The sequence below is a fragment of the Panthera pardus genome, unplaced genomic scaffold (genome assembly GCF_024362965.1).
Source record: "Panthera pardus isolate Hobbes unplaced genomic scaffold, ASM2436296v1 HiC_scaffold_20, whole genome shotgun sequence".
Lineage (NCBI taxonomy): Eukaryota > Metazoa > Chordata > Mammalia > Carnivora > Felidae > Panthera > Panthera pardus.
The window spans coordinates 1453980-1475787 of record NW_026526766.1 but is presented as its reverse complement, the minus strand read 5'-3'; the positions used below and the strand labels follow the sequence as shown (position 1 = coordinate 1475787).

Genomic DNA, 21808 nt, shown 5'->3' with positions numbered 1-21808 from the left:
GATTTTGTCTCCTCACAGGCTCAGCCTTTCAGCGAAGTGCTAGTCAAGACAGTCCAGGAGGAGAAAAAGACGTCAGTTTTCTTCTTAAATCCTGACTGCTATTTACCTAAATAACATTTTAGAACATAACTGCCGCTAACAGCCCCAGAATACTCCCCAGTTAGCAGTGACCAGGCGACCATACTCTTCAGCACCCACGACGCCGGCCGCCGTGGGCTGAGGAGTCACAGCCGGCGAGCAGGTGACGCCACCGCTGTGTCTGCCATGCGCTCGACAGCTACAGAGAGGCCCCGGCAGACCTTTCTGGACGCAGGCACTGAGCCACCAGCCCGGAGTGAGGCGCCGCTGCCCCATGGATTACCTGAATCACACCCTGGTTTTTATAGCCTCTGCCGTAGTACCGTCCGCCTCTTCCAAACGTTCTGATCACCGGGGTGGAAATAACTCCCCTCGGACGCCTGAACGGATAAAAGAGGACAAAAGCACACAGGCTTGAATCTGTTGAGGCAGCTGGAACATTTAAAATGATGCCGATCCCACGCTGTAGAAAGCACCGGTCTATTAAATAAATCATGGTCACATCGTGGACTTATTTCAAGATTCCAAGAAATCAATCTGAGTTTTTTGGTCCCTATCCAGTGCATTCAATTTGAAAAATAATATACTTCAAAATGCTACTTTTTTAAATATTAAAAAATTGTTAATTGAATGTGTGGGTAACTATTTAATAATGGCTTAGTTACATAATGCTGTATACAATGGAATCCTACATAACCACAATGACATTAAGGAATATATCTAATGATGAAAAAATGTTTCTAATAAACTCATGACTAAAATAAGTAAGAGGCTATTTTCTAATTAACACAAACATGTTTTCACTGTTCAGAACTTACCCTCTTGCTGGTCCTCCAACAGAAACTACCTGTAGGGGGAAAGGCCCACGGCCTCCACGGCCCCGTCTGCTCCCAGCCCAGTGGCCAACCACGGTGCCGGCTATTTCTAGCTTCCCTCCCTGAGAAGGTATAGGTTGGATTCCTGCACGAAAAATAGACAAAATACATCTTGACAATCAGAGAATTAAAAACAGCAAAAAGAAAACAAGCGAGCAATTTGTTTTCATTGTGGTTTATATTTCATATAAAGCCCCCTTCTCTGAAGTTTTGTGAAGACTTCTTATTTTTATTACATAAAGTATCTATGTACATATTGTTTATGGGTTTTAACTGTTGTTGAAAATACACCTGAAAGTCAGACAAAAGTGTTGGCCACTCAGAGAACCCACAACAGCTGATCTGAGTTTAAAATGCAAAATGTGCAAGGCTTTCTGGCTGCAACAGTTCAATAAAGCATGGCCACTGGGCGCTCACAGCCAGCCTCCTCCCCTACCAACATGGATACCTGCAAACTCCATGTTTTCTCTTTGGGGAACTGCTTCCAAGTTTCCTGCCTTAACCAAACATTACAGAAGTTAACCAGTAAATGTGGCTGTTATTTCTTATTGTTAAATTAAATTAAATTAAATCAGTGGGGTCACCAACACCACTGTATCAGTAACTTCTATTAACCACCAACAGCCTGCATATTCTAAGAATTTCTGACTTAACTAAGAAAATTCTCAAATATGTAACTGATAGCAAAACTTCTGATAAAACCCAAACAGAATAGAACCTCAAGCTTCCTATCTTCTGGCAGATGGAATGGATTATAATTAAGTCTCCATCATCCAGGTGTTCACCATGACCATTCTAGCTGCCAGACAGCACTGCCCAACATCCAAATCTACAAGCCTTACATTCCTAGTAGCCACAATGAAATAATACAAAAACAGATAAAATAGGTTTTGATAATTTATTTAACCCAATATATCCAAAATAGTATTATTTCAACATGTAATCAATATAAAAACTACTAATTATTTTGCAATCTTTTTTCCATATTAGATCTAAAACTGGGCGTGTATTTTATAGCAAGGTCAAGTGCTCAAGAGCCACAGTGGCCGGTGGCTACTACACTGGACAGAGCAGAGCTGAGCTCCAGACACAGTCTGGGGGAAGTAACAAAGCAGTTCCTCTGGTCATTTCAGCCTACAAAACCACTTCTGACCCTACAATGTCTAGAGCCACCACCCTACCCATAGGTTTATCCCAACTGCACGCTGACGTGAGTGTCCAGGCAAGGGGTGCAAGGAGCTGAAGCCGATGGTGAAGCAGAGAGCAGGCGTCACTGCACGCTGCATGGCGTGGGCAGGAAGAAAAGCGCCCTGGAAGCTGCAAGAGCCAGTGGGAGGCAGGAGAGGGCATGCGGGGCCGGTGCAGGGGGAGACGTCCCCAGAGCCCCTCTGGGGGCTGTGCTAGCCTGTGCATCTTACTGCTGCAAAAGAGGTCTCCCGCCAACCCCAAGGAACAGAGCTGGAAGAACATTCCTGGAAAGGATAGAAAGCCTGTGTACCCTAAAGTTACTCACAAATGTATCTGAACAGCCCTGTGGTGTGGACCTGATGGCCACGTCTGGCTCTGCGGTCCCAAAATACAGGACGTGTGACAAAACTACAAGTCACAGGCTTTAATTACAGCAAAATCACAAGACATTATTTCAAAACTAAATGTTAAGTCTTTTTTCTCCCTTGTAAAACCAATACGTACAAGAAGAGAAGCAAAGGGAATTTAAAATAAGCTCATTTATGTATGTGTTATTAGATCTTTCTCAAAAACGTTGCCTACAAAACAAGCTGCGGTCAGTTTCCATGCCAGGAACTGCTATGGCCTCGGGACCTCCGTCGTCGGGGAAGGAGCCCGCCAACGAGCCCTGTAGGGCAGCCTGCTCCTTCGGGGAGGCGGCGCTGGGGCCGGGCTCAAGGGCTGCGTGGACACCCGCCCGTCCCACTGGAAGGCAGAGACCTGGGGGCGGCCGGGGCCGGGAGCGGGCCTGGCGGGGAGGACGCGGAGGGGGGCCAGGCGGGGCGGCGAAGCTCTAGGAGAAGGCGTGCTGGCATAATTACCGCCCTGCGACTTGCTAGTCCTGCTGCTGTCCCCGCCTGAGAAGGCTCCGCAGTGTCCCGCTGCTGTTGCCACTCGGAAGGCACGGTAAGCGCCTGTCGCTACAGTGTCCCCATAGGGGCCTCCAAAGCCACAGACTCCTGTGGGACCCGGGTGGAGAGAGACGGAGAAGCTGTGAGGAGCAGGTTCTAGGGGAGCCACCGGTGGGCCTCTGGGCAGAACGACCCCATCTCCTTCACCTGCTGTTCCCATACCATTGGCTGAACCATCCCCGGGGGCAGGGGGTGGCCTTAGTGGAGAGGCCTCCTCTGACCCCACAGGTGAGCAAACCGTAAACCACAAACACAAGCTGAGTTTTCAGCTGTGCCGACCAATCGTAAAATCCAGTCTCTGCAACAGCCTTCGTATTTCCCTCTCTCCCTCACCCGCATCTCTTCGGGGGTCTGCGTTTGTCTATGGTGAGGAGCTGACACTGCAAACTTCGTCATGAGCCTGACCATGAACGAGGTCCCAGCACAGCATGACACGGCGCATCCGTCCCCACCACCCCCACGGTCCCTCCCGACGTCGCCTGTGCACTCACCTGCAAAGCCCCGCCCGCGGCCCTGAGCCGGGGGGACCGGCCCGAAGTGCCGGGGGTACACGGAGGCAGGGTAGAAAGGCAGCGCCGTGGGCGGCGGAAAGGGAAGCGGGTGGCTCTGCCGGGAGAGGTTCAGCCCTTCCAGAATGCTCTGCCGCATCTTCTCCACCTTGGCGGCTTGCTCGGCCTGCAAGTCAAGTGCCGGCACGTGAAAACTCGGTTCACAGAGTTTTGCTCGAATCGAAATGGACAGGAAAGAAGTGAGACCCACCAGCTGCCAGGATGCATGTGCTCTCTTCCCGTGAGTCAGTCACGGTCTGTGCAGCCACACTGGGTGCGGTCGGCAAGCACACCGAAAATGCAATCAACGCACACATACCGCCTGCTTCCATTACATCATTCCCACAGACACAACATCAACTTAAGCCGCAGCTTTCAGCTGATCTCCAGGTGAGGACCATTCACTACCGAAGGTACTAACTGAAAGAGTGGTTTTGGTTCTGGAAGCCAACAGCTGAGTCCAGAAAGGTCCCACTGCAGCGCAGACAATGCCCACCGACCGAGCACTCGGCCAGCTGTGTGCCCCGTGCGGCAGAAAGGGCACCAAGGCCCAGCGACCGTGCTGACAGGGGGCGGGAGGCCGACTGAGGGGATCACATCACAGTGAATAACATCGCTCCCAAGGATGCGGACAACACAGCTAGTGGGCATCAGATCCACTGTGAAAGAGCCTGTACGACATTCACCTGCAGTGCCTTTTGTTAATAAATACATAAATTCAAGTAGCAACACCGATCCTTAACCAGAGAATCTGAAAACCTGCTCACCCCACAAATCTGTGCTTATGCTGAGCCTGACCCGAGGGTCATGGCAGCTCGGGCAGAACGTGCCGTCAGAAGCCTGAGGCGACTGCAAGAGAACAAGACGGTCTGATGGGGGACCGCACCTCCTGCTCAGACCAGGACTTCCAACTAATGCGCTCGGTCCTCGCTATTCATGACTCCACGTCCGTGGACCCACCCGCTTGCCGAAATGTACTTGTAACCCACAATCGTGCCCGAGGCCTGATGCAGAGGGGGCACCGCTTGTTTCGGACTTTACACTGGAAACAAGTGTCCTGTTCACCATCCACTTAGTGCCATAGTTTTCACATTTCTGTGGGTGATTCTGTTTGAAATGGGCCCAAGCACAGTGCCGAGTGCTGGCTCATGTCCCTAAGTGCCAGGTCGTGAGATGTGCCCTGTGGAGACACCGCGTGTGTCCCATGTGCTTTGTTTGGGCTGTTCCAGCGCTGCTGACCACATGTATAAGGTGAGTAATTTAACAATACAATATGTATTCATCAAGAGGACTTCCAACAGAAACACACATTAAACAAGGAAGCGTACTGAGTGGCTGACACAGATGTGGCCGGGGCCGGTAGGAACCCAGGCCTGTAGGCCCTCCCGGGAGCGAGGTCCAGGCGAGTGCAGCACATCACGTGTGCGCCTGCAACCTGTGCAGACAGCCCAGCTCACCAGCCTGCAAGCACTCCTCCCATCCCGCCGAGGTGGCCGGAGGCTTCTCCCCACCCGCCAACCCCCCGCCGGCCGGCATTCCTGAGACTGACCTGACCATCACAGAGGTCGATGAGTGGGGTCTTTTCCCGGCTGGCTTTGAGGAGTTTGGACTGGAAGAGCTTCCCATCAAAGTACATCCAAGGGCAGCAGTGCTCCCAGGGCACCGGCTGGCCACACGCGTCGTTTGCAAACAGGGCCATGTCCACACCACTCATGAAGAGAGCTGACAGCTGAATGCCTCGGGGGTCGAGGTTCTCAATCTTTAAATGGAAAAGAATGATTTCTATGGAGTAAGAACACTGCAGAACCCGATTCTCACCATTTCTGACTACAGCTCTCCACGGTTAGCGTGGACACCCCTCCACCAAACGCTCCCTACGCACACCTGCTATTTCCTTACAGTGACCTAGCACTATCTGAACACAGAGACTTTTTATGTTACTTAACAGATTTAAATTTTCAAGACTGTTTTATAAACATACTGAAGTATTTCAATTTGGAATTTGTAAAGCATCATAGGAGCGATAGTAACAGATTATTAATAGTCTCCTTAGCAGTTAGGAAGTCCACTATCCACTTATGAAAGTAAGTTACCCTTCAGATTCTACACACTGGTAATGTATGAACAAAAAGATTATAACAAGCAACATTCCATGAAGATTCTGCATTTTTTCAAGTATATTAAAAATTACTCAGCATGATTCCATTCTAAAACCTGTACTTCATGTTTACATTATTTCATGTTAATGTTTTAGGTAGCAACTCATTAATGAGACTGTCAAATGCTTCAGGAGAAATGGATAGCTTATAAATGGAAGAACACAACAACAAAAACACGGTATCTGGACCATGCAGACTATCTCTCCTGCCCCCTCCTTCATGGCGCTGCACCTCCCTGCGCGCACGGCCCTGGCTCCTAGCACCTGACACGCAGGGCGAGGAACACTGACAGATACAGTCAACTCTTGATTGTCTGTCTATGAAGGACCTCGTTTGTGGATTATCCAGAAGGCAGTTTTAACTGCCAGGGTTCTGTCTTCCTACCTTTCACGCTTATTTTCTAAGGCGAGGGTATCTCAAGAACACAGACCTTACGGGGTATCACCCTAAGCAATGCCTAAATGTGGCAGGTACGCCGGCTTTTCATTATTCACAAGAAAAAAGGTCATTCCCATGCCCGACACTGAGGAATTTCTGACTATCTGCTGTTTTGTGCTCAGGGGCCACCATTCCCCACAATCCGCTAACGCTGTGTTTTCCAACCTTGGTTTTTTGGATTTTCAGTCAATGTAGTTCAGAACCTTCCAAACCTGGAGAAGCCCATCCACACCCCCGGCCCCGCCTGCCGCCCAGCCCCATTGGCCCCTGCTTCTCCGGAGCCTGAGCCTCGCTGGGAAGGACAGTGCACTCGGCTGAGGGCAGGCAGGGCTGGGTGATGGGACCGCATGCATTTTATATTTATGAGCAGAAAGTGGGGAAAGAGAAAATCAAAATGGAGAAAGAATTCACTTGAAGTGGAAACTCCCTTCTCTGAGAGTCTCAAGGCAGAAAGAGGGAACTTCTCCTCCCTGAAAGCTGACACTGTTGGGAAAGTGGCCCCGACACACACGGGGCGAGGGGATACCAGGGGTGGCATGGAGGCCACTCCGCCACCCAGTGTTGTCCTGCAGCCCAGCAAGCGCCTTCTAGGGAAGCCCAGGAAGCACAGTGCTGTTGTCAGTGCTTGGTCCCCAGAGGTGGCCATATGGACACGCCGACCCTCAATGCAGCAGACAGAGCCCCCGCCGCCCAGGCGGGCGGGCCGGGGACGGAGGTACCCAGGTTAGGACAAGCGCGCTCCCAGTGAGCCGACAGGGGGCACGGGGAAGTCTGCCTCAGCCATGCACACTCATCTGTTTATTCTAACTGGACTTGCCATCAGCGAAGGAACTGTTTGCATGGGTTTCAAAAATGAATATCCTATCGCTAAGTAATGGCAACTACCATTAATTTCACAGAAAAAGTTCTCAAAATAAAAGCTATTTAAATAATGTACATAAAATCTCAACTCTGCCATGCAGATCTTGGCTTATCCGAAAAGCTTTCTAAATCACTTCACATAGTGTTTTATGTGTCTTTCCCTACATGTTAATTACACAAATAATACTAAGTAATACCTACAGGAGACTTAACACAGACTTGGACTTGTCAGGTACACTCTGCACACTTCCACACACGTTATCTCACTGATGTCTCAGCAACTGTATGACACAGGTACTGCTCCTCGTACTCCGTGTCACAGATGGAGAAAGAGTCACAGAAAGCTCAATGCCATCAAACTGTTAACTAGCAGCACCAGAATCTGAATGCCTGATCACAGACATGGCTACAATATTCACGGTCCAATCTCATTCTCTTCTACACAGGAAGATAAAATTATCAGCATTATCCAAAGCTCCTCAACTAAAGAAAGTACAGTTTTCTGACTTTATAGGAAGTACAAATTGGAACTTAATCTCTGCCCAATGAGCTTCAGAACCACTCCAGCGAGGGTGCACTGCCCGCCGTGTCACTGCTGGACTGCAGACCCCTCCTCTGATCGGCCATGTTTACTTGCACCTGCCCTAACTCCTTCAGGGGCCACAGGGGCCTGATACCGTCTTAAAGCCCCTCCTCCTCCACCTTTCATATTCTGCACTCAGTCAGTGAAACTGTGAGAAGAACTGAAAGCAATTACAAGGATGTCAAGAGCAAGGGAGAAAGAAACTGGACAAATATGAAGCCTGTACAAAAGTCCTTCTCACCCTCTCCCCGCCCTCCTCCAAACATTGCTAATCTACCTTCGTCATTACATCCATGCTCAGAACCTAGGAGAAGCGCCTAAAAAATACACCAGGGAAAACATGAGGAAAACATGTGGATCCCTGTCATGGGTCTGTGAGGAGCCACATAGAACACGCACCTGTTCACGGTCACGGCAGGCAGAGCACGCACAGACAAGACAGCACTCTTACAAAGTCAGTCTAAATTAAAACTTTCAACACCTTTCCCCACCGAATCTCCCAATCAGAAAAGCCAACGAGAGGCCAAACTGTCAGAACTGGGTCTTTTTCTTTTCTTCTCCTCTTTATTTTCAAAGCACATAATGGACAAAAATGGGAGAAGAAAAGTAGGGTCTGGGCAATCCACAAACTGGATAGCGGCCCCTAAGACAGCCACCAAAATCAAGAGTTGACTATATCCGAAACAGTGAAATGGCGTTTCATGGAAAAGCATCGTCATTGCATTCGATATATAAAAAAATTGTAATGGTTAAATGAAAAAGCAATTTAAAAGTCTACTTTTCTATCACTGAATTTGGGGACTCTCAGCTCTGCGTAGGGACTTTTGTAGCATTTAAATAATGATTATTCCTCTTAGTTCTAAATCTGATAGCTGAGAGAATCCTCAATCTTAAAAAACAAAAACAAACAAAAAAACAAAAACAAAAAAACTACCTTTCCCCCCAACGAATGCTCTTATCCCCCTAGCTCTGCGGAATGTAGGCTGCTTGTGCGTGAGGTGCCAGCGGTGCAGGCCGTCCGTGGTGAAGGGAAGGCAGGCCTCCAGACCAGCAAGAGCCGAAGGGACGGTGGCCTCAAGTCACTGCACATAAAATAGGTCTTTCTAAACACAGTTCTAGAAACACCTGGCTTCAGATGAAGGATCAGGAGAAAACCATGAAAGCACTAAGACCTCAAAAGAACCAAAATGAAAGCTTAGAGTGTGGCTGTCTTTCAAAAGTTATACCCTGTGTGTTGATCCAAAATGAAAAGGATATGGGAGAGAAGATGAACTTTGAGGAAAAGCAACTTGATGGTGAGTAAGGCTTGGTGGGCATACCTGATACCTGGCGGTCTGATTTTCAGAACTGGGATGTCAATACTGATGTAATAATCTAAATAAGAGAAACAGGAAGTAGAGGTAGAGGGATGGCAGCACACGCTAGTCAAAGTATTCACAACACCCCTGAGCACGGGCTGGTGACGAAGACAGTGGTGACGGCACCACCAGCCGGGGGCACGGGAGTGAGAGCCTGCGCTTAGGGCCAGCCTTTCGGGGGACACCCAGCCAAATACTCTAGAACGAAAACTTAGATTCAAAAACATTACAAATGAAAATAATTTCTGTCTAGCAAACAGAAAATCTTGATCTACAAAGTAAAGAATACAATTTGGGGTGGATTCTGAGTTTTATTGTCTTATTCAGCTTGTTTCAAAGTCATCAGAAGCCTGGGGTGACCACACGTGACCTGGGCTCCGCACAGTCAAGGGCCACTCAACATCAAATTACTAAATTTAACTCAGTAGTTTAGGGGAACCAGAAATTGATTGGGCCCCAACTGTAGAATACTGATAATCTATAAAGTGAGCCTCAAATGCTCCTGAGGGGAAAGAATGCCTTCATAAAGAATGGCAAAAAGATCTAAAAGTGAAGGCAATTTGTCAAAAGAGATTATTTGATTACAAATCAAATAATTAAAAAAAAAAAAAAAAAAAACAAAACAAACAAAAAAACAAATGCAAAGAAAAAAGCCCAAAACCCTGTACATAAAAAGAAAAGGCAGATCCCCTGATTTAGCTAACTCTGGAAAGTCTTAAACTTTCTAAAGTTTAGCACAGACATTACAGAAAGCGAGTGCAGCCGTGCAAACACAGCAACTAACCAAAGTGCATTGAAAAGATAAGCACCCCGAAAAATCAGGGGACAACTTGGAGAAAATTAACATTGCCAAAACAAAGAACAAAAGGAATTACTGGAAGGAAAAATTAAAAGGAACACGATGTTAAATGCTAAGTAAAAGGGGCTCAGGAATGATGGTGTAACATTGTTCTTCAAGTGGTTTGTAAAGGGATTTACGGTCTAGGAGGGCAAGACTATGTTTTAGAGGAAACGAATGCTATAATCAGGAACAGAACGAAACGAGAAAAGAATCCTGGCCAGATGTGAGAAAACCCTGAAGCCCAAGCCCTCCCCAGGGTCCGGGGTCCCCACCTGGAACAAAAGCAAGTTTACGCCCTGACGTGAACACAAGAGCAGACGCCCACTGGTAACAAGGGAAAACCTTTATCTGACAGAAGCAGACTGGACCGCTTCCGGAACTGGGATGGATACGCTTCTGCCCCGAAGGCTCCCGAGTCCGCGGCTCGGTTTCCTAGCCTGGCACTCTGAGCGGCGCTGCCCGGTGAGGCCGGCCCTCCTCACAGCACTCCGGAGCAACGCTTCCCAAGACAAGGAATGAGGCTTGTCAATTACCTTGAGCTCCTGCAGCTGGTCAGGCTCATAGAGTTTGGGGGACAACGCCTGAGCCAGGAAGGCGTCCAGCTCCTGGCGACGCAGGATCCGTGCTCCAGGCCACTGCACCATATACCTACAGGGGGTGGACAGAGAGGGTCTGGCGTGAGGATGGAGCGCTCACCGGTCACGCGCACAACCTGGCATCCAGGTTCCAAGGGGACTCGGGATGACACGAGCTGGGGGGGCACCAAGAGCTCTTACCCAGCGTCTCTATGCACACCGGATGACACCTGCTACAAATGCGTGTCTAATCACCTGGGCTGAACAGAACGTTTGCTTTCAGAGTGATTAAAATAGCACACCACATTTGCACAGACTGCAAACCAGCTGCTCAGTGATTTCTGATACAACTTCACTCTTGTGAGGTATTCAAACCCTGGAAACACACTGGAAGCATCAATTTACATGATTTATTTTTTTCAATTCAAGACCGGAATCCTGGGAGGCAGACTCTAGGTCCAAATAAGAAAGATGTGTCTCCTGACAAGGGGCGAGTGTTGCAGGAGACGAGTGTGCACAAGAGGCTCCCGCGCCGGCAGGTGAGCACCAGAAAGGGGTCCCGGGAACGAGAACTAACGCCGTGGCCTCAGAACCGGTGCCCGCAGGCCCTGGACACACTGACCTCCCAGGGCAGCCAGCAGTGCGGCGGGGGAGGGGGGGGTATCGATTTATAAATCTGCAACGTCCATGTGTGCCATCAGCCCGGGAGCTGCCAGCTGCCAGGCGCCCACGCTCCTTCCCTTACTCACCTTGCCACGTGTACTGCCTCTATCACAACCCTGGGGCACCGAGCAAAGGGGCGGCTGCTACGGCCCTGGCCCAGCTGTCCCCGAGAGCCCATGGGCCCAGCCCTGCACTCAGCAGACTGAAGGATGACCCAGCACATTGCCGCTGATTAACTTATGGTGACGGGCCCTGCGACCTCTGGCAAACGGCTCAGAAAGAGCAGAGAGAACGGCGACAGGCCTCACGAAGCTCTTCCCAGTCCTGTCTGCTAAGGAAGTTTTCTCAGAGCTTAAAATGAAAAATCTAAGTCGACAAAAGAGGACGAGTCGGTGTGGAGCCCACCTCACGTGGAAATAATCAATACTTCACGGGAGCACACACAACTGGGCAAAGCAGGGGGCTCTGACCAGCTGACGAAGACACGTATTTTCAAAACAGCCCGAGAGAAACACGGAAGAGTTCGCCAGGTGCCCGGTGCCTCTCCAGCTCTGCACACGCCGCCTCCCATCACGCGGGCCCCGTAATCCTGAGGGACCACCGCTGTCCACGTTACAGGCAGGAGACACAGGCACAGAGCTTACACACTTCGCGGTAAAATTACAAAGGGCAAGGGGAAAGTGACTGTCGTTTCAAGTAAGTGAAGAGTAGACCTTAAATCTCTACGGTACTTAGATGCAGGTGCGTGTATCTGAAAGAAATGCAAAAGCTTTTTGTCACTAAACTACTTGCAAGGACAAAGCCTCCATCCTTGTGACCCTGCCACGTGCAGCACAAGGTCTTACTGACCGTGGGGTTCTGTGCAAGAACCTGCAAGTGTGAGGGAAGCCCCCCACGACATCTGAGAAAGTTACTGTGGGAACGCCTGTGCTCCGCATACAATGTCCTCTGCCTGCGTGTCTGTGCTTTACTATCTTTAGTTCTTCCTTTCTAAAAACTGTGATACAATACACAGAACGTGTGCCACCTTAACCACGTGCCAGTGGACAGTGAGGGCATCAGATCCGCCCACACTGTTGCTCGGCACCTCCCCCTCCCGCCCTCTCCCTCCGTTAACCCAAAAGACACTAATGCCCCCCACCTCCCCCCCCAGCCACATGTTCCTTTTAACACCCTGAATGAGAAAAAAGGCTGTCTTGGGGACAGCCTGGTTTTCTCAAGATCTTCCTTGGTCTTCTTGGCAGCAAAGACTCAGAAGCCAATTTGGCTGAACAACGAACAGTCTTTTTGTTCGAATGCCTGATGTTTCCTCCACCTGGCTTTCTGGTCCTTTTGAAACAAAACCACCCATCACCCGTTTCTCACTTCCATCCTCGGAAAGGCTTCCTGGGCGTAAATGCTCAGACTAACTCACACCACACAGGCCGTGCAGAGGGCATCACGGTGAGGAGTAAAGGGTACCAGGGCGACGGCCTTGCCTGTACCCCCTGCCACACCGCTCCACCTGGGCAGACGGGGTTCCCGTTGCCTCCCGTTGCTCAGGGCCTGGGGCGGGAAGGTGTCTGGGGCTCCCTCCACTGCCCGCTGCTGCCCTGTCCATGCTGGGGAGCTGGGTCGGGGCAGGTCCTTGCGTGACCCTCCCAGAAAGGCTGCGTTCCTTAGGGTATGGGGACAGGCGCCACAGGCTGCCTGTGTCCTGCCAGGGGGCTCAAGCCCTCCATTCCCTTATCTCATCTCCAGGCCTGAACCTAGCCCGCTCCTCAGGGGAACGTGAGCTCTCTGGGATGAGGGTCTCAGCCCTACCCTGGGAAGGCCCCCTTCTGCTCTGTCTCGGGCACTAGCTTCACCCCCACACTGAATCTTGGCTCGGGTCTGCACCCCGCCCACTCCACCCCCCACTGCGGTCACAGCGTTGAGTTTGGGGCATAAGTGACCACCACCGCCTCCCTGCCCTGGAGGCAGGAACAGAACCTCACGGGACACAGGCACAGGCAGACTGAGAATCTATCGGGTCCCCTGTTTTCAAGCACTGCCTCCAGCGGCTGCCACCCTGTTAGTTCATGTGCCGTCTACACGATGGGATATCTGCAAACAAGTCAGCGTTCATGCCACATCCACCCAGAGGAAGACGAGAAGCCACCCAGGACTGGATGAGACGCGGTAACTAAACTTAAGCGCGAGCCACGATGTTTTCCTGTCAGCAAAGCACGTCACGGGGCAAGTGGCAAAATCTGAGTGAGGCGCGTAAACGAGATGTACGGATAGGACTTTTCCGATTTTGACAATGTCTTTGTTTTTAGAAACACACACCAAAGAGCTCAGGGGTAGAGGTGTCGCACCCAAAACTGCCACTCAAGGGGTCAGGACGCATGAGCACACAGACACACAAGGAGAGCGACTGCAGTAAAACACTAACATGTGGGAAGTCGGGGTGAAGGACAGCCACAAACTCCTTCAACTCCTCTCGCAGTCTGTTCAAGTTTGAAGTTATGCAAAAAGAAAGAGAGAAAAAGGAAAGAGAAAATTAAGGGAAGGGAAACACTTTTGTGGCCCACAGCCTGGCCTTGTGACTGCTGACCTCTGCCCCTGCCCCTGCCCACCCCCGCCCCCGCCCCAAGCCACCAACGCCAAGGGTTTGCGGCCGCACTCCCACCGGCCTTCGCAGGGAGCTGGCCTCGAGCTCAGGTGCTCCTGTTGGCTGACCCGAGTCCTTGGTCTGCAGCAGAACCAACCTACTTGCCTTGGGTTTGCAGACCACTGGCCTTGAGGGTGAAGGACGATAAGGCCTGACCACACTTGAAAACACCTGCCACGGATGCCAGCAGGTCCATCCAGGGTCACGGCGACACAGAACCCACCGCCTGGGCACCGCCTCTCCTGCACGCAGCCCCCTCCCCATTCCCCACACTTTCCCCTTGAAAACCCACCCGCTTCGCCTGGGCTTCGCCTGGACGGGGAAGATGGCCTTGGAGACATTAGCCCGCCCTCTTCCCAGGTTGCCGGCTTCCTGAGTAAAGCGACCTCTCTTTTCCCACCATCACTCGTCTCTCGAGTGTTGATTTTCCAGCGGAGAGCAGCCGAGCCTGAGGTCAGAACCAGTTCTGTCCAGCTATAGGTTGTCTGCTGGGCATCACAGGACCTCACTGCCCCCCACCCCAGGACCTAGGCCCAACCCCAGGGCCGCGGAGGCACACATCAACCCTGACTCGCCCTTGCCGGGTCTCTCCACACACCCCCCCTTCCTCCAAACCGTGAGGCCTCCAACTCAGCCCACCCACTTAACCAGAGCATGTGCCGTGGAGCACCTGCATCCCCCAGCACCAGCCCATCCTGGAGCCCAGAGTGTAGAAGGGAGAGAGACCCTCTTAGTGGAAGCGGACTGGCCCGTTTACTGGTGCCCTGGCCCCCAAACCCCCAGGGACTTGTCCCGTGAACAGCAGTCTCTCACCTCTCCCTGATTCCCTCTCCTCAACCAGCTCCACCTCCTCAGGACCTGAAACCACGAGAGGCTTTCCATGCAGGAAACCCCAGGGGACTGCCCATCTCCATAGCCAATCAGGTCACCTGCCTCCCACCACAGTGCCAGAGCCTCTGGTGACATGGCCAGTCCCACTTACTAATCTTTCCATTCTCTACTAACCACAAAAAAATCAACCGTAACGACTATCTTAAAAATGGGCACCGGGACAATCCTGAAATCTGGAAGGCTTGACAAGGGCCGTCTGAACAATGCCAGAGTGACGGCCTAGGAGGGGCGAGGACCAGGATGGAGACTAGGTGCAGAGGGCGGCCACAGTGCATCCCAGGTTGTGTGCACGGATGGCCGGGGAGGCCCCAGCACCACAGCGCCTCGTCCTGCTCCGAGTGCGGCCGCTCCGTCCAGGTCAGCCGCATAAGCCTCAGGTGAGGCAGGCAGCATCCGCTGGGGTAAAGGCCACACACCAATTTAAACTTGGAGGAGAGAAGTACAATCGAACAAATTTATTCTTGCTAATTTGATCTCAGAGCAGCCGAAGTCTCCACCTCTAATGTTTGGCTACGTAAGGTCTGTATTAATAAAAACCGGTCCATAAATGAACTTTCCATTCGAGAAACCAGAAGCTTCCAAACGAAGATCTAGTCTCTCCCACGAGCTAATTTTCAAAGCAGGTAAAGGGAAGAGCCTGAAGGAGAGGCTTCTAAATTAGTTACTGGTCTTCAAGCCTGTGAGGAACTTAAGAAACGTCAGGAAACAAACACTCGGCTAAGGCTCTGTCCTCCATCTTGTTCCTTGAGGGTGAGGAACAGGAGAACTGGTGGCCAGGAAGGAAAACGCAGAGGGCTGGACCCCAAGGTTGCCAACAGGGGTAGGGTCCATATGTGCACTGTGCCTGCCTACTGCAAACACCCTGGGAGAGACTGGGAAATAGGGACTGTCTCTACCACTAGGAAGCAGGGCTACTGGGAGAAAGGGGCCATAATATCTCTGTAGGGAAGGAGGGAGGTGCTCCCAGGATGATGGAGAACTGTCAGAAGAACAGAGGCCAGCCTGACACGACCCCAGCAGGTGACCACAAAGCACCAGATATAGTCTGCCAATAGTGGACTAGGGGCCACAGAAAAAGACAGAAGCTGTGAGTCTGCTGAGGCTGATGGAATGTTTAAACTGAGTGCCTCCCACAAAACGGGACAGAGCGGCCCCACAGGAGCCCTGCGAACATCTGCCTCTCCAAGTGGCCAGGGTGCAGGCACACAGCCCAGACAAGACCACAGCAACAGAGGGACGGCCAGTGTTTGGTGGATAAAGCAATCGGACTGGTCACCTCCAAACACAAAGAGAAAATTTTAAATGGACCCTGAAGTTCACACAGAAAGAAGGTATGATGTTGATTGTGATGACTGTATTAGAAAATGTCCTGATTTGTTAGACGGTCACACCGAAGTATGTGGGTTTAAAAAAAAAGCTCTATTTTGCCCCCAACCACCACCTCCCATTCTGCAACCACCAGCTTCTTCTCTGTATATAGGAGTCTGTTTGTTTGCCATGAGCATGGAGTCCTGTACAACTGCTGAATCAATGTGTTGTATGCCTGAAACTAACATAACGTTATATATCAGTTACACTTCGATAAAAAAAATCGAACTCTTAAAAAAAAAAAAAAAAAAGCTCTTTGCATTGTCCTTGCAACCTTTTCCCAAGTTGAAAATTGGTTTAAAAAAACCCTCAAAAACCTACTGAATCTAATTCAGGTATGCATGCCAACTCAAATTAACTCCCAGACACCAACAGTGTCCACGCAGACTTAAGGGGGCCGTCAGCTGAGGGCATGGAAGCATGCAGCACCCCAATCCGGCTTTCAATCCTTCTCCAAGGACAGGAGCCAGGCCCCTGGAGAGGGCAGGGTCCAGGGCTAATCTTGTGGGGGGCAGAAAGAATATGCTGGGGGCACAGATGACACAAGGGCCCACGGAATGAGCACTCCAAAGCCTGACCTGGAACATCTGAGTAACCAAATCAACCACACATCAAGTTATAACCCCAGGAATTAAAACAGACAACCTCAAGTCCACACTGATCTACACGTGATTAAATACATGCAGGGAGAGATATGTTTTCCCTACAGAGCTCCAAACAATACATAATGTGTACAGCCTTCAAAATCTTTAAGATTTGGAGGATAAAGTACATTTAAAATCATTATGGTATTTCCAAAAACTACATGTTCACCAAATACACCTGTTCTGCACACAGACCACCCAGGATCAGTTCAAACCCACGCCACACTGCCCCAGACTGTGTCCCCACAACACACACGACTGCGGGGGGGGAGGGGGGGGGGAGGGGGGCAGCCACACCTAACCTACCGTAGGACGCAGCACAGCACCGTGAGATGGGTGGGCACGCTGGCCGGGTTGAGCATGGCTGGCGTGTCCGACCTCATGCAGGCCAGGAAGGCCCTCATCCTGCGGTTCTTGTCCTCCACTGCCTTCCCCAGCCACAGCCGCTTCAGGTTGGGGCAGGTCCACTCCCTGAAGGCCAGTGCTTCCACCAGTTCCGGCGTCTGTGGAGACTTCCCTTTGTAAGCTGCCCACTCTTTGATGATCACGGGGGGAACTGCAGGGGAAGAGCAGAGGAAAACCATTTACACCCCGGCTCAGCCACTGGAGGCCGAACAAAACCAACCCTCCAGTAATCACAGTCTGAAGGTGCCACTGCTCACACACCAACGCATTCTCTCATCAGCAAGCCACCGGCCACCAGTCCTCAGGTCTAGAACATTCTGTCCCCTACGCACACTTTCGTGGCACATTCGGATTTCCAGTCAGGCTACCAATAAATTTCTTCTCGATCAAATTATGACTTGACTTCCCCATATAACTAATACGTATAAATCAAAGATGTTAGAAGAATTTTATTATTTCAAGCCATTAAGTTTTAATAGTAACAACTGGCAAAATTTACAAAAGTATGTGATTATCAACATATCCTGGGAAATCCAATTTAGATAGCTCATCTTTTTCTACATAAACAGATACTTTCACTAATCAGATTTCAGAAATAATTTGCACTTGGTGCCACTTCGTGTAAAGGTCTCCTTCCACAAACGTTGATTAGTAAGCATAAGCTACCCCAGAGTGAGACCCCAAAAGCCTAGCAAGGCGGCAGGAGCAACAGTCAGTGTTCTGAAATCCCAGTGACATCAGCTTACAGTAATTCTATTCAGGAAGACTGAAGACAAAGCATAAAATTCCCCATTTTATCTCAAAACAGGCAAGAAGGTCCAAGTTGATATAACAGAAACAACAGTGGCCTCTCATCTACAGTTGCTTTACCACTATTTGAGTTCAGTTAACTCTTAAACCACGACATGCACCATTCCCCACATCATTCTGAATGAAGTCGGAATGAAGCGTGGCAGGAGAGACAGTGCAGACCAGGGAGAGAGCACGTCCCAGCCCCTCTCCTTGGCGCTAAGGGACAGGCCGATGCTGGGCTCGGGGTGTGCACTGCCAGGGAACTAAGGCTCACTTCGGTCCGTGACCGTCAGAACAGAAGCAGGGTGGCGCAGTGACTCCCCGGGCACTTTCCACAAGGCCGTTCTATCCAAATGGCAGCACCAAGGCGGGGCTCATGTTCCCTAAAGTAGTGCCCAAGGCAGACAGGAGACCAAAGGCCCAGACTCTGCCCACCTGCAGCCCCACCCCTCCCACCAGCATATGGTCCTGCGGGTCGTCGGCAGCTGCCCAGCCCCAGACAAGGCAGGGAAAGTGTGCCGCAAGGAGCCCAGGACTCCCACCCCAGGAGCAGGCTGCTGGAGCAGGGGTGCAGGTCAACAAAATTCCCCCAAATCGTCCTCTTACAAAAAAGTTACTGTTTTGTCACAGGGAAAAAAGCCCTTTCATTCACATTTGAGTATCTTAGTGTTTAAATATCAAAGGAAAATCTAAAACACATAAAATGATTATTTTAAAGTCCATCAAGTCCAAACAGATACACATGTATGTATAAATACATGCACCTTTGTATTCATCCTTCCTTTTAGATACCGGCCACACCCCCACGCAGTCCCCACTGCCCAGCCGACCCTGTCCTTGGACTCACAATCTAGCCCCACGCCTGCCAAGCCCCAGCATACTCGGCACACACAGGGCGGCCATCATCGCCACGAGGTCCCCTCTGCCCAACTAGTGTCAGGGACTGGCAATCGTCAGCTCCAGATAAACAGGCCAAGGTTGGTCACAAAACAAGCCCTTAACCAGCAGGCTGTGTGTCCACTGGTTGATCCATGAAGCTAATTTTCATGCCAAAAAAGCAAAAACAAATCTATTTTGTAACATACTCCTCTTTGTGGCAAAGACTTAAAGGCGATGATTAGATTTTATCTTTGGTTGTAGGATTAGCTAATGTAGCTCCTCTCCCTTTCTCCCCACCACACGTGCACGCCTACACCCGTGCACACACACACACAGGCTGGCTGCCCGGTGCCCGGTCTCTGCTCTGACCCCCTCTGGAGGCGTCCCCACAGAGTCCGTCTCCACCTGCGCCTGTGACCTCCCCTGCATCAGCTCCATCTCCACTGCTTTCTAACACCTTCCGTGGTCATCCCACTTTATCAGTTCCTGCTTTCACCTAGAAACAGGTTTGGGGAGGCACGCCTGTGGCTCAGTCGGCGAAGCGACTCAGGTCATGATCTCGCAGTTCATGGGTTGGAGCCCCGCATCAGGCTCTGTGCTGACAGCTCGGAGCCTGGAGCCTGCTTCAGATTCTGTGTCTCCTTCTCTCCCTCTCTCCCTGCCCCTCCCCTGCTCACACTCTGTCTCTGTCTCTCTCTCAAAAATAAATAAACGTTAAAAAAGTTAGAAACAGGTTTGGGGAGCACATACTCATTCCTGAGGTCAGAATGCTTATGGTCCAGGCCCCACAGGGAAGGGGGCTGAGCCAGCTGCTCACGCCCACCTGTCCCCCTCCCCTGGGGGCCCGCCCCCCAGCAGCCCATGCATAGGGCGGGCTCAAAGGGCCCCACATGTGCCTACACCTCCAGGGAGCTGCTGTGCACACGTACTCCCAGCCAGCAGAGGCTTTGGGGAAGTACCGGAGATCCAGGGAACCTGCTCTGCGCCCACCAAGAGGGAGGCGGGAGGGGGCCTTGTTCCCTGTGATGGAGGGTCTCGCATACTCACTTCTCATCTCCACTGCTTATGAGCAGCTCAAATCTAACTTTGGAAATGCATGTCTAATTTAAGAAAATCAAGGTGTAGGAACACAAAACTTTGTTCCAAAAACAAAAGCAAAGCTGCTCCTGACGTGCTTTATTTTTACCCTATGTGTATCTGTTTTCGGAGATCTTGTATGCCACCACTTACTAGTGGTGAAACCTCCGACGAGAAACCTAACAGACCTTTACAGGATACCTTCTATGTACCAAATAGGGGTGGGGGACATGGGGCTGAGGGGCCAACCCCCATGTGCCACACCACACTCAGGGTCTCCTTAAACCCTGAGTCCCAGCCCTGGGACCAGGATAGGGAAAAGGGCCAAGGACTCCCTTTAACACAGTCTTGATGAGGACACACGAGGCTCGCAGCCATTCACAACCGTGTGAGATCAACTACAGGCTCGTTACCCAGGACTGACTAATTAAAGACTGGTGCTGATAAAGAATCCCAGGGACATCCATTTCCAGGGTGACAAACGGCTGCCTCTGTGCACACGTACGTGCCCCCCACACAGAATGTGTACAGCCCTCCCCGGCCCCACCCAGGACGGAGGGCTCGGGCTCTGTGACTCCACTCACAGAACAGATGAGAGTGGCCAGCTAACGGTAAGCCATCTGGGCTCTTACGTCTGCAAAAAACACTGGTTATATGGGGACAGCATAAGGGAACTGGGTTATTAAGAACACAGTGAGCATACATGTCTGCCATTCAGGCAAGAGCAGTGGGATATAAAAGCATGTCCATGACGACTCCATTTTAGAAAGACATGTTCAAAGATGTGACCTCACGCCCAGAGGTCAGCAAAGCCACCTGCTATTGGTGAATAAACCCACGCCACCATCAACAAATACCCATCTCGGCTTTTCCACTGACAGAAAAAACTCACCATTTCAGGCAGACTTGAAAACACTCAACATGAGATCATCTTCCTTTGCTTACGCTAGAGCAAAAACCCCAAGGTATCTGTTTTCTGTATTAGTAGAGGCTACTGCACCTTCTTTACAGAAAGTACCTCTGCAAAACACAATCTGGGGACATAAAACACTATTATACCTAAGCTGTCCGTGAGAACCTGTTTCTATCAGATGTTAACCACGGTCCACGGTATCACATATAAACACATGACCACCAGCTATAAATGTTATAATGCCGACTTGGGATCCATCCCAGACCAGGAATAACGAAAATGCTTCATTCTGCAAGCCAATTTCAACCAAGCGGTGGTGGCTGCCTACGAGCCACGAGATGAAGGACGTCTCTGAGCTCAGTGCCAGAGCACCGTGAGCACTGGCCACACCGGCCACCGGCCCAGTGTGCAACACAGGTGTGGCTGAGGGGAAGATGGAGACAAACACCCCCCACGACTGCAACCGGCTGGACCTCTGGTCTCTATACAGGCGTGTGTGCAAATGTGCATCGGGGGCTCAGGGCGGGGGTGGGGGGGGGGTCCTGGTCTACCTGCTGCGCTAACTAAGGTCACAGAAAAACAACACAACCACACATGTATGTAAAAACAAACTCTGGTTCCTTCGCATCAACGCAGATACAGAAAACTGGGCACAATGGCGGCTGTTCCTTCCTTCTCGTGGGACACTGCCATGCGGGCTGGTGGGGTCCAGCTGGCTCTCCACTTCCTCGCGCGAACAGGTGTGGGGACACCCTCCAGGACTCGTAAGCCACAGAGCACACACAACGTGTGGTTACAGACCAGGCCCGCAACTATTCCTGTCCTCACTTTCCCCACATACATCATTCCCAGGGCATCAGAAGCTCAGGAGTTCAAGGGCCTATGACAAATACTGCTCTGAAAAAGTGCCCCACAGCACTGCCACTGAACACCCCCCTGAACACTGCCACTGAACACTGGCCCACAGCACTGATCCACAGGCTCGGCTACTCAGAGGTCCGTGAGGAAAAGAGTCGGTAATGCTACTTCTGGAAAGCTTCATAAAATAAAGAAATTCAGATTAATATAAACAGCCTTTGTAAAATCA

The 21808-nt window shown here is 50.9% G+C and overlaps 1 protein-coding gene across 2 annotated transcripts in view; it reads right to left on the bottom strand.

Moving 5' to 3' along the window:
* Positions 1 to 21808, bottom strand: part of FAM120A (family with sequence similarity 120A) — a 95275-nt gene that overhangs the window by 7029 nt on the left and 66438 nt on the right. The window contains exons 11-17 of one of the 2 annotated variants that reach the window (XM_019434296.2): positions 16962 to 17211; positions 10413 to 10527; positions 5189 to 5398; positions 3583 to 3766; positions 3002 to 3139; positions 897 to 1038; positions 362 to 458 (exon numbers count right to left, since the gene is read on the bottom strand). In XM_019434296.2, coding sequence (XP_019289841.1) covers positions 362 to 458; positions 897 to 1038; positions 3002 to 3139; positions 3583 to 3766; positions 5189 to 5398; positions 10413 to 10527; positions 16962 to 17211 — 1136 coding nt within the window. The remainder of the gene's footprint in view (positions 1 to 361; positions 459 to 896; positions 1039 to 3001; positions 3140 to 3582; positions 3767 to 5188; positions 5399 to 10412; positions 10528 to 16961; positions 17212 to 21808) is intronic. The other variant, XM_019434297.2, reaches the window with a different exon arrangement.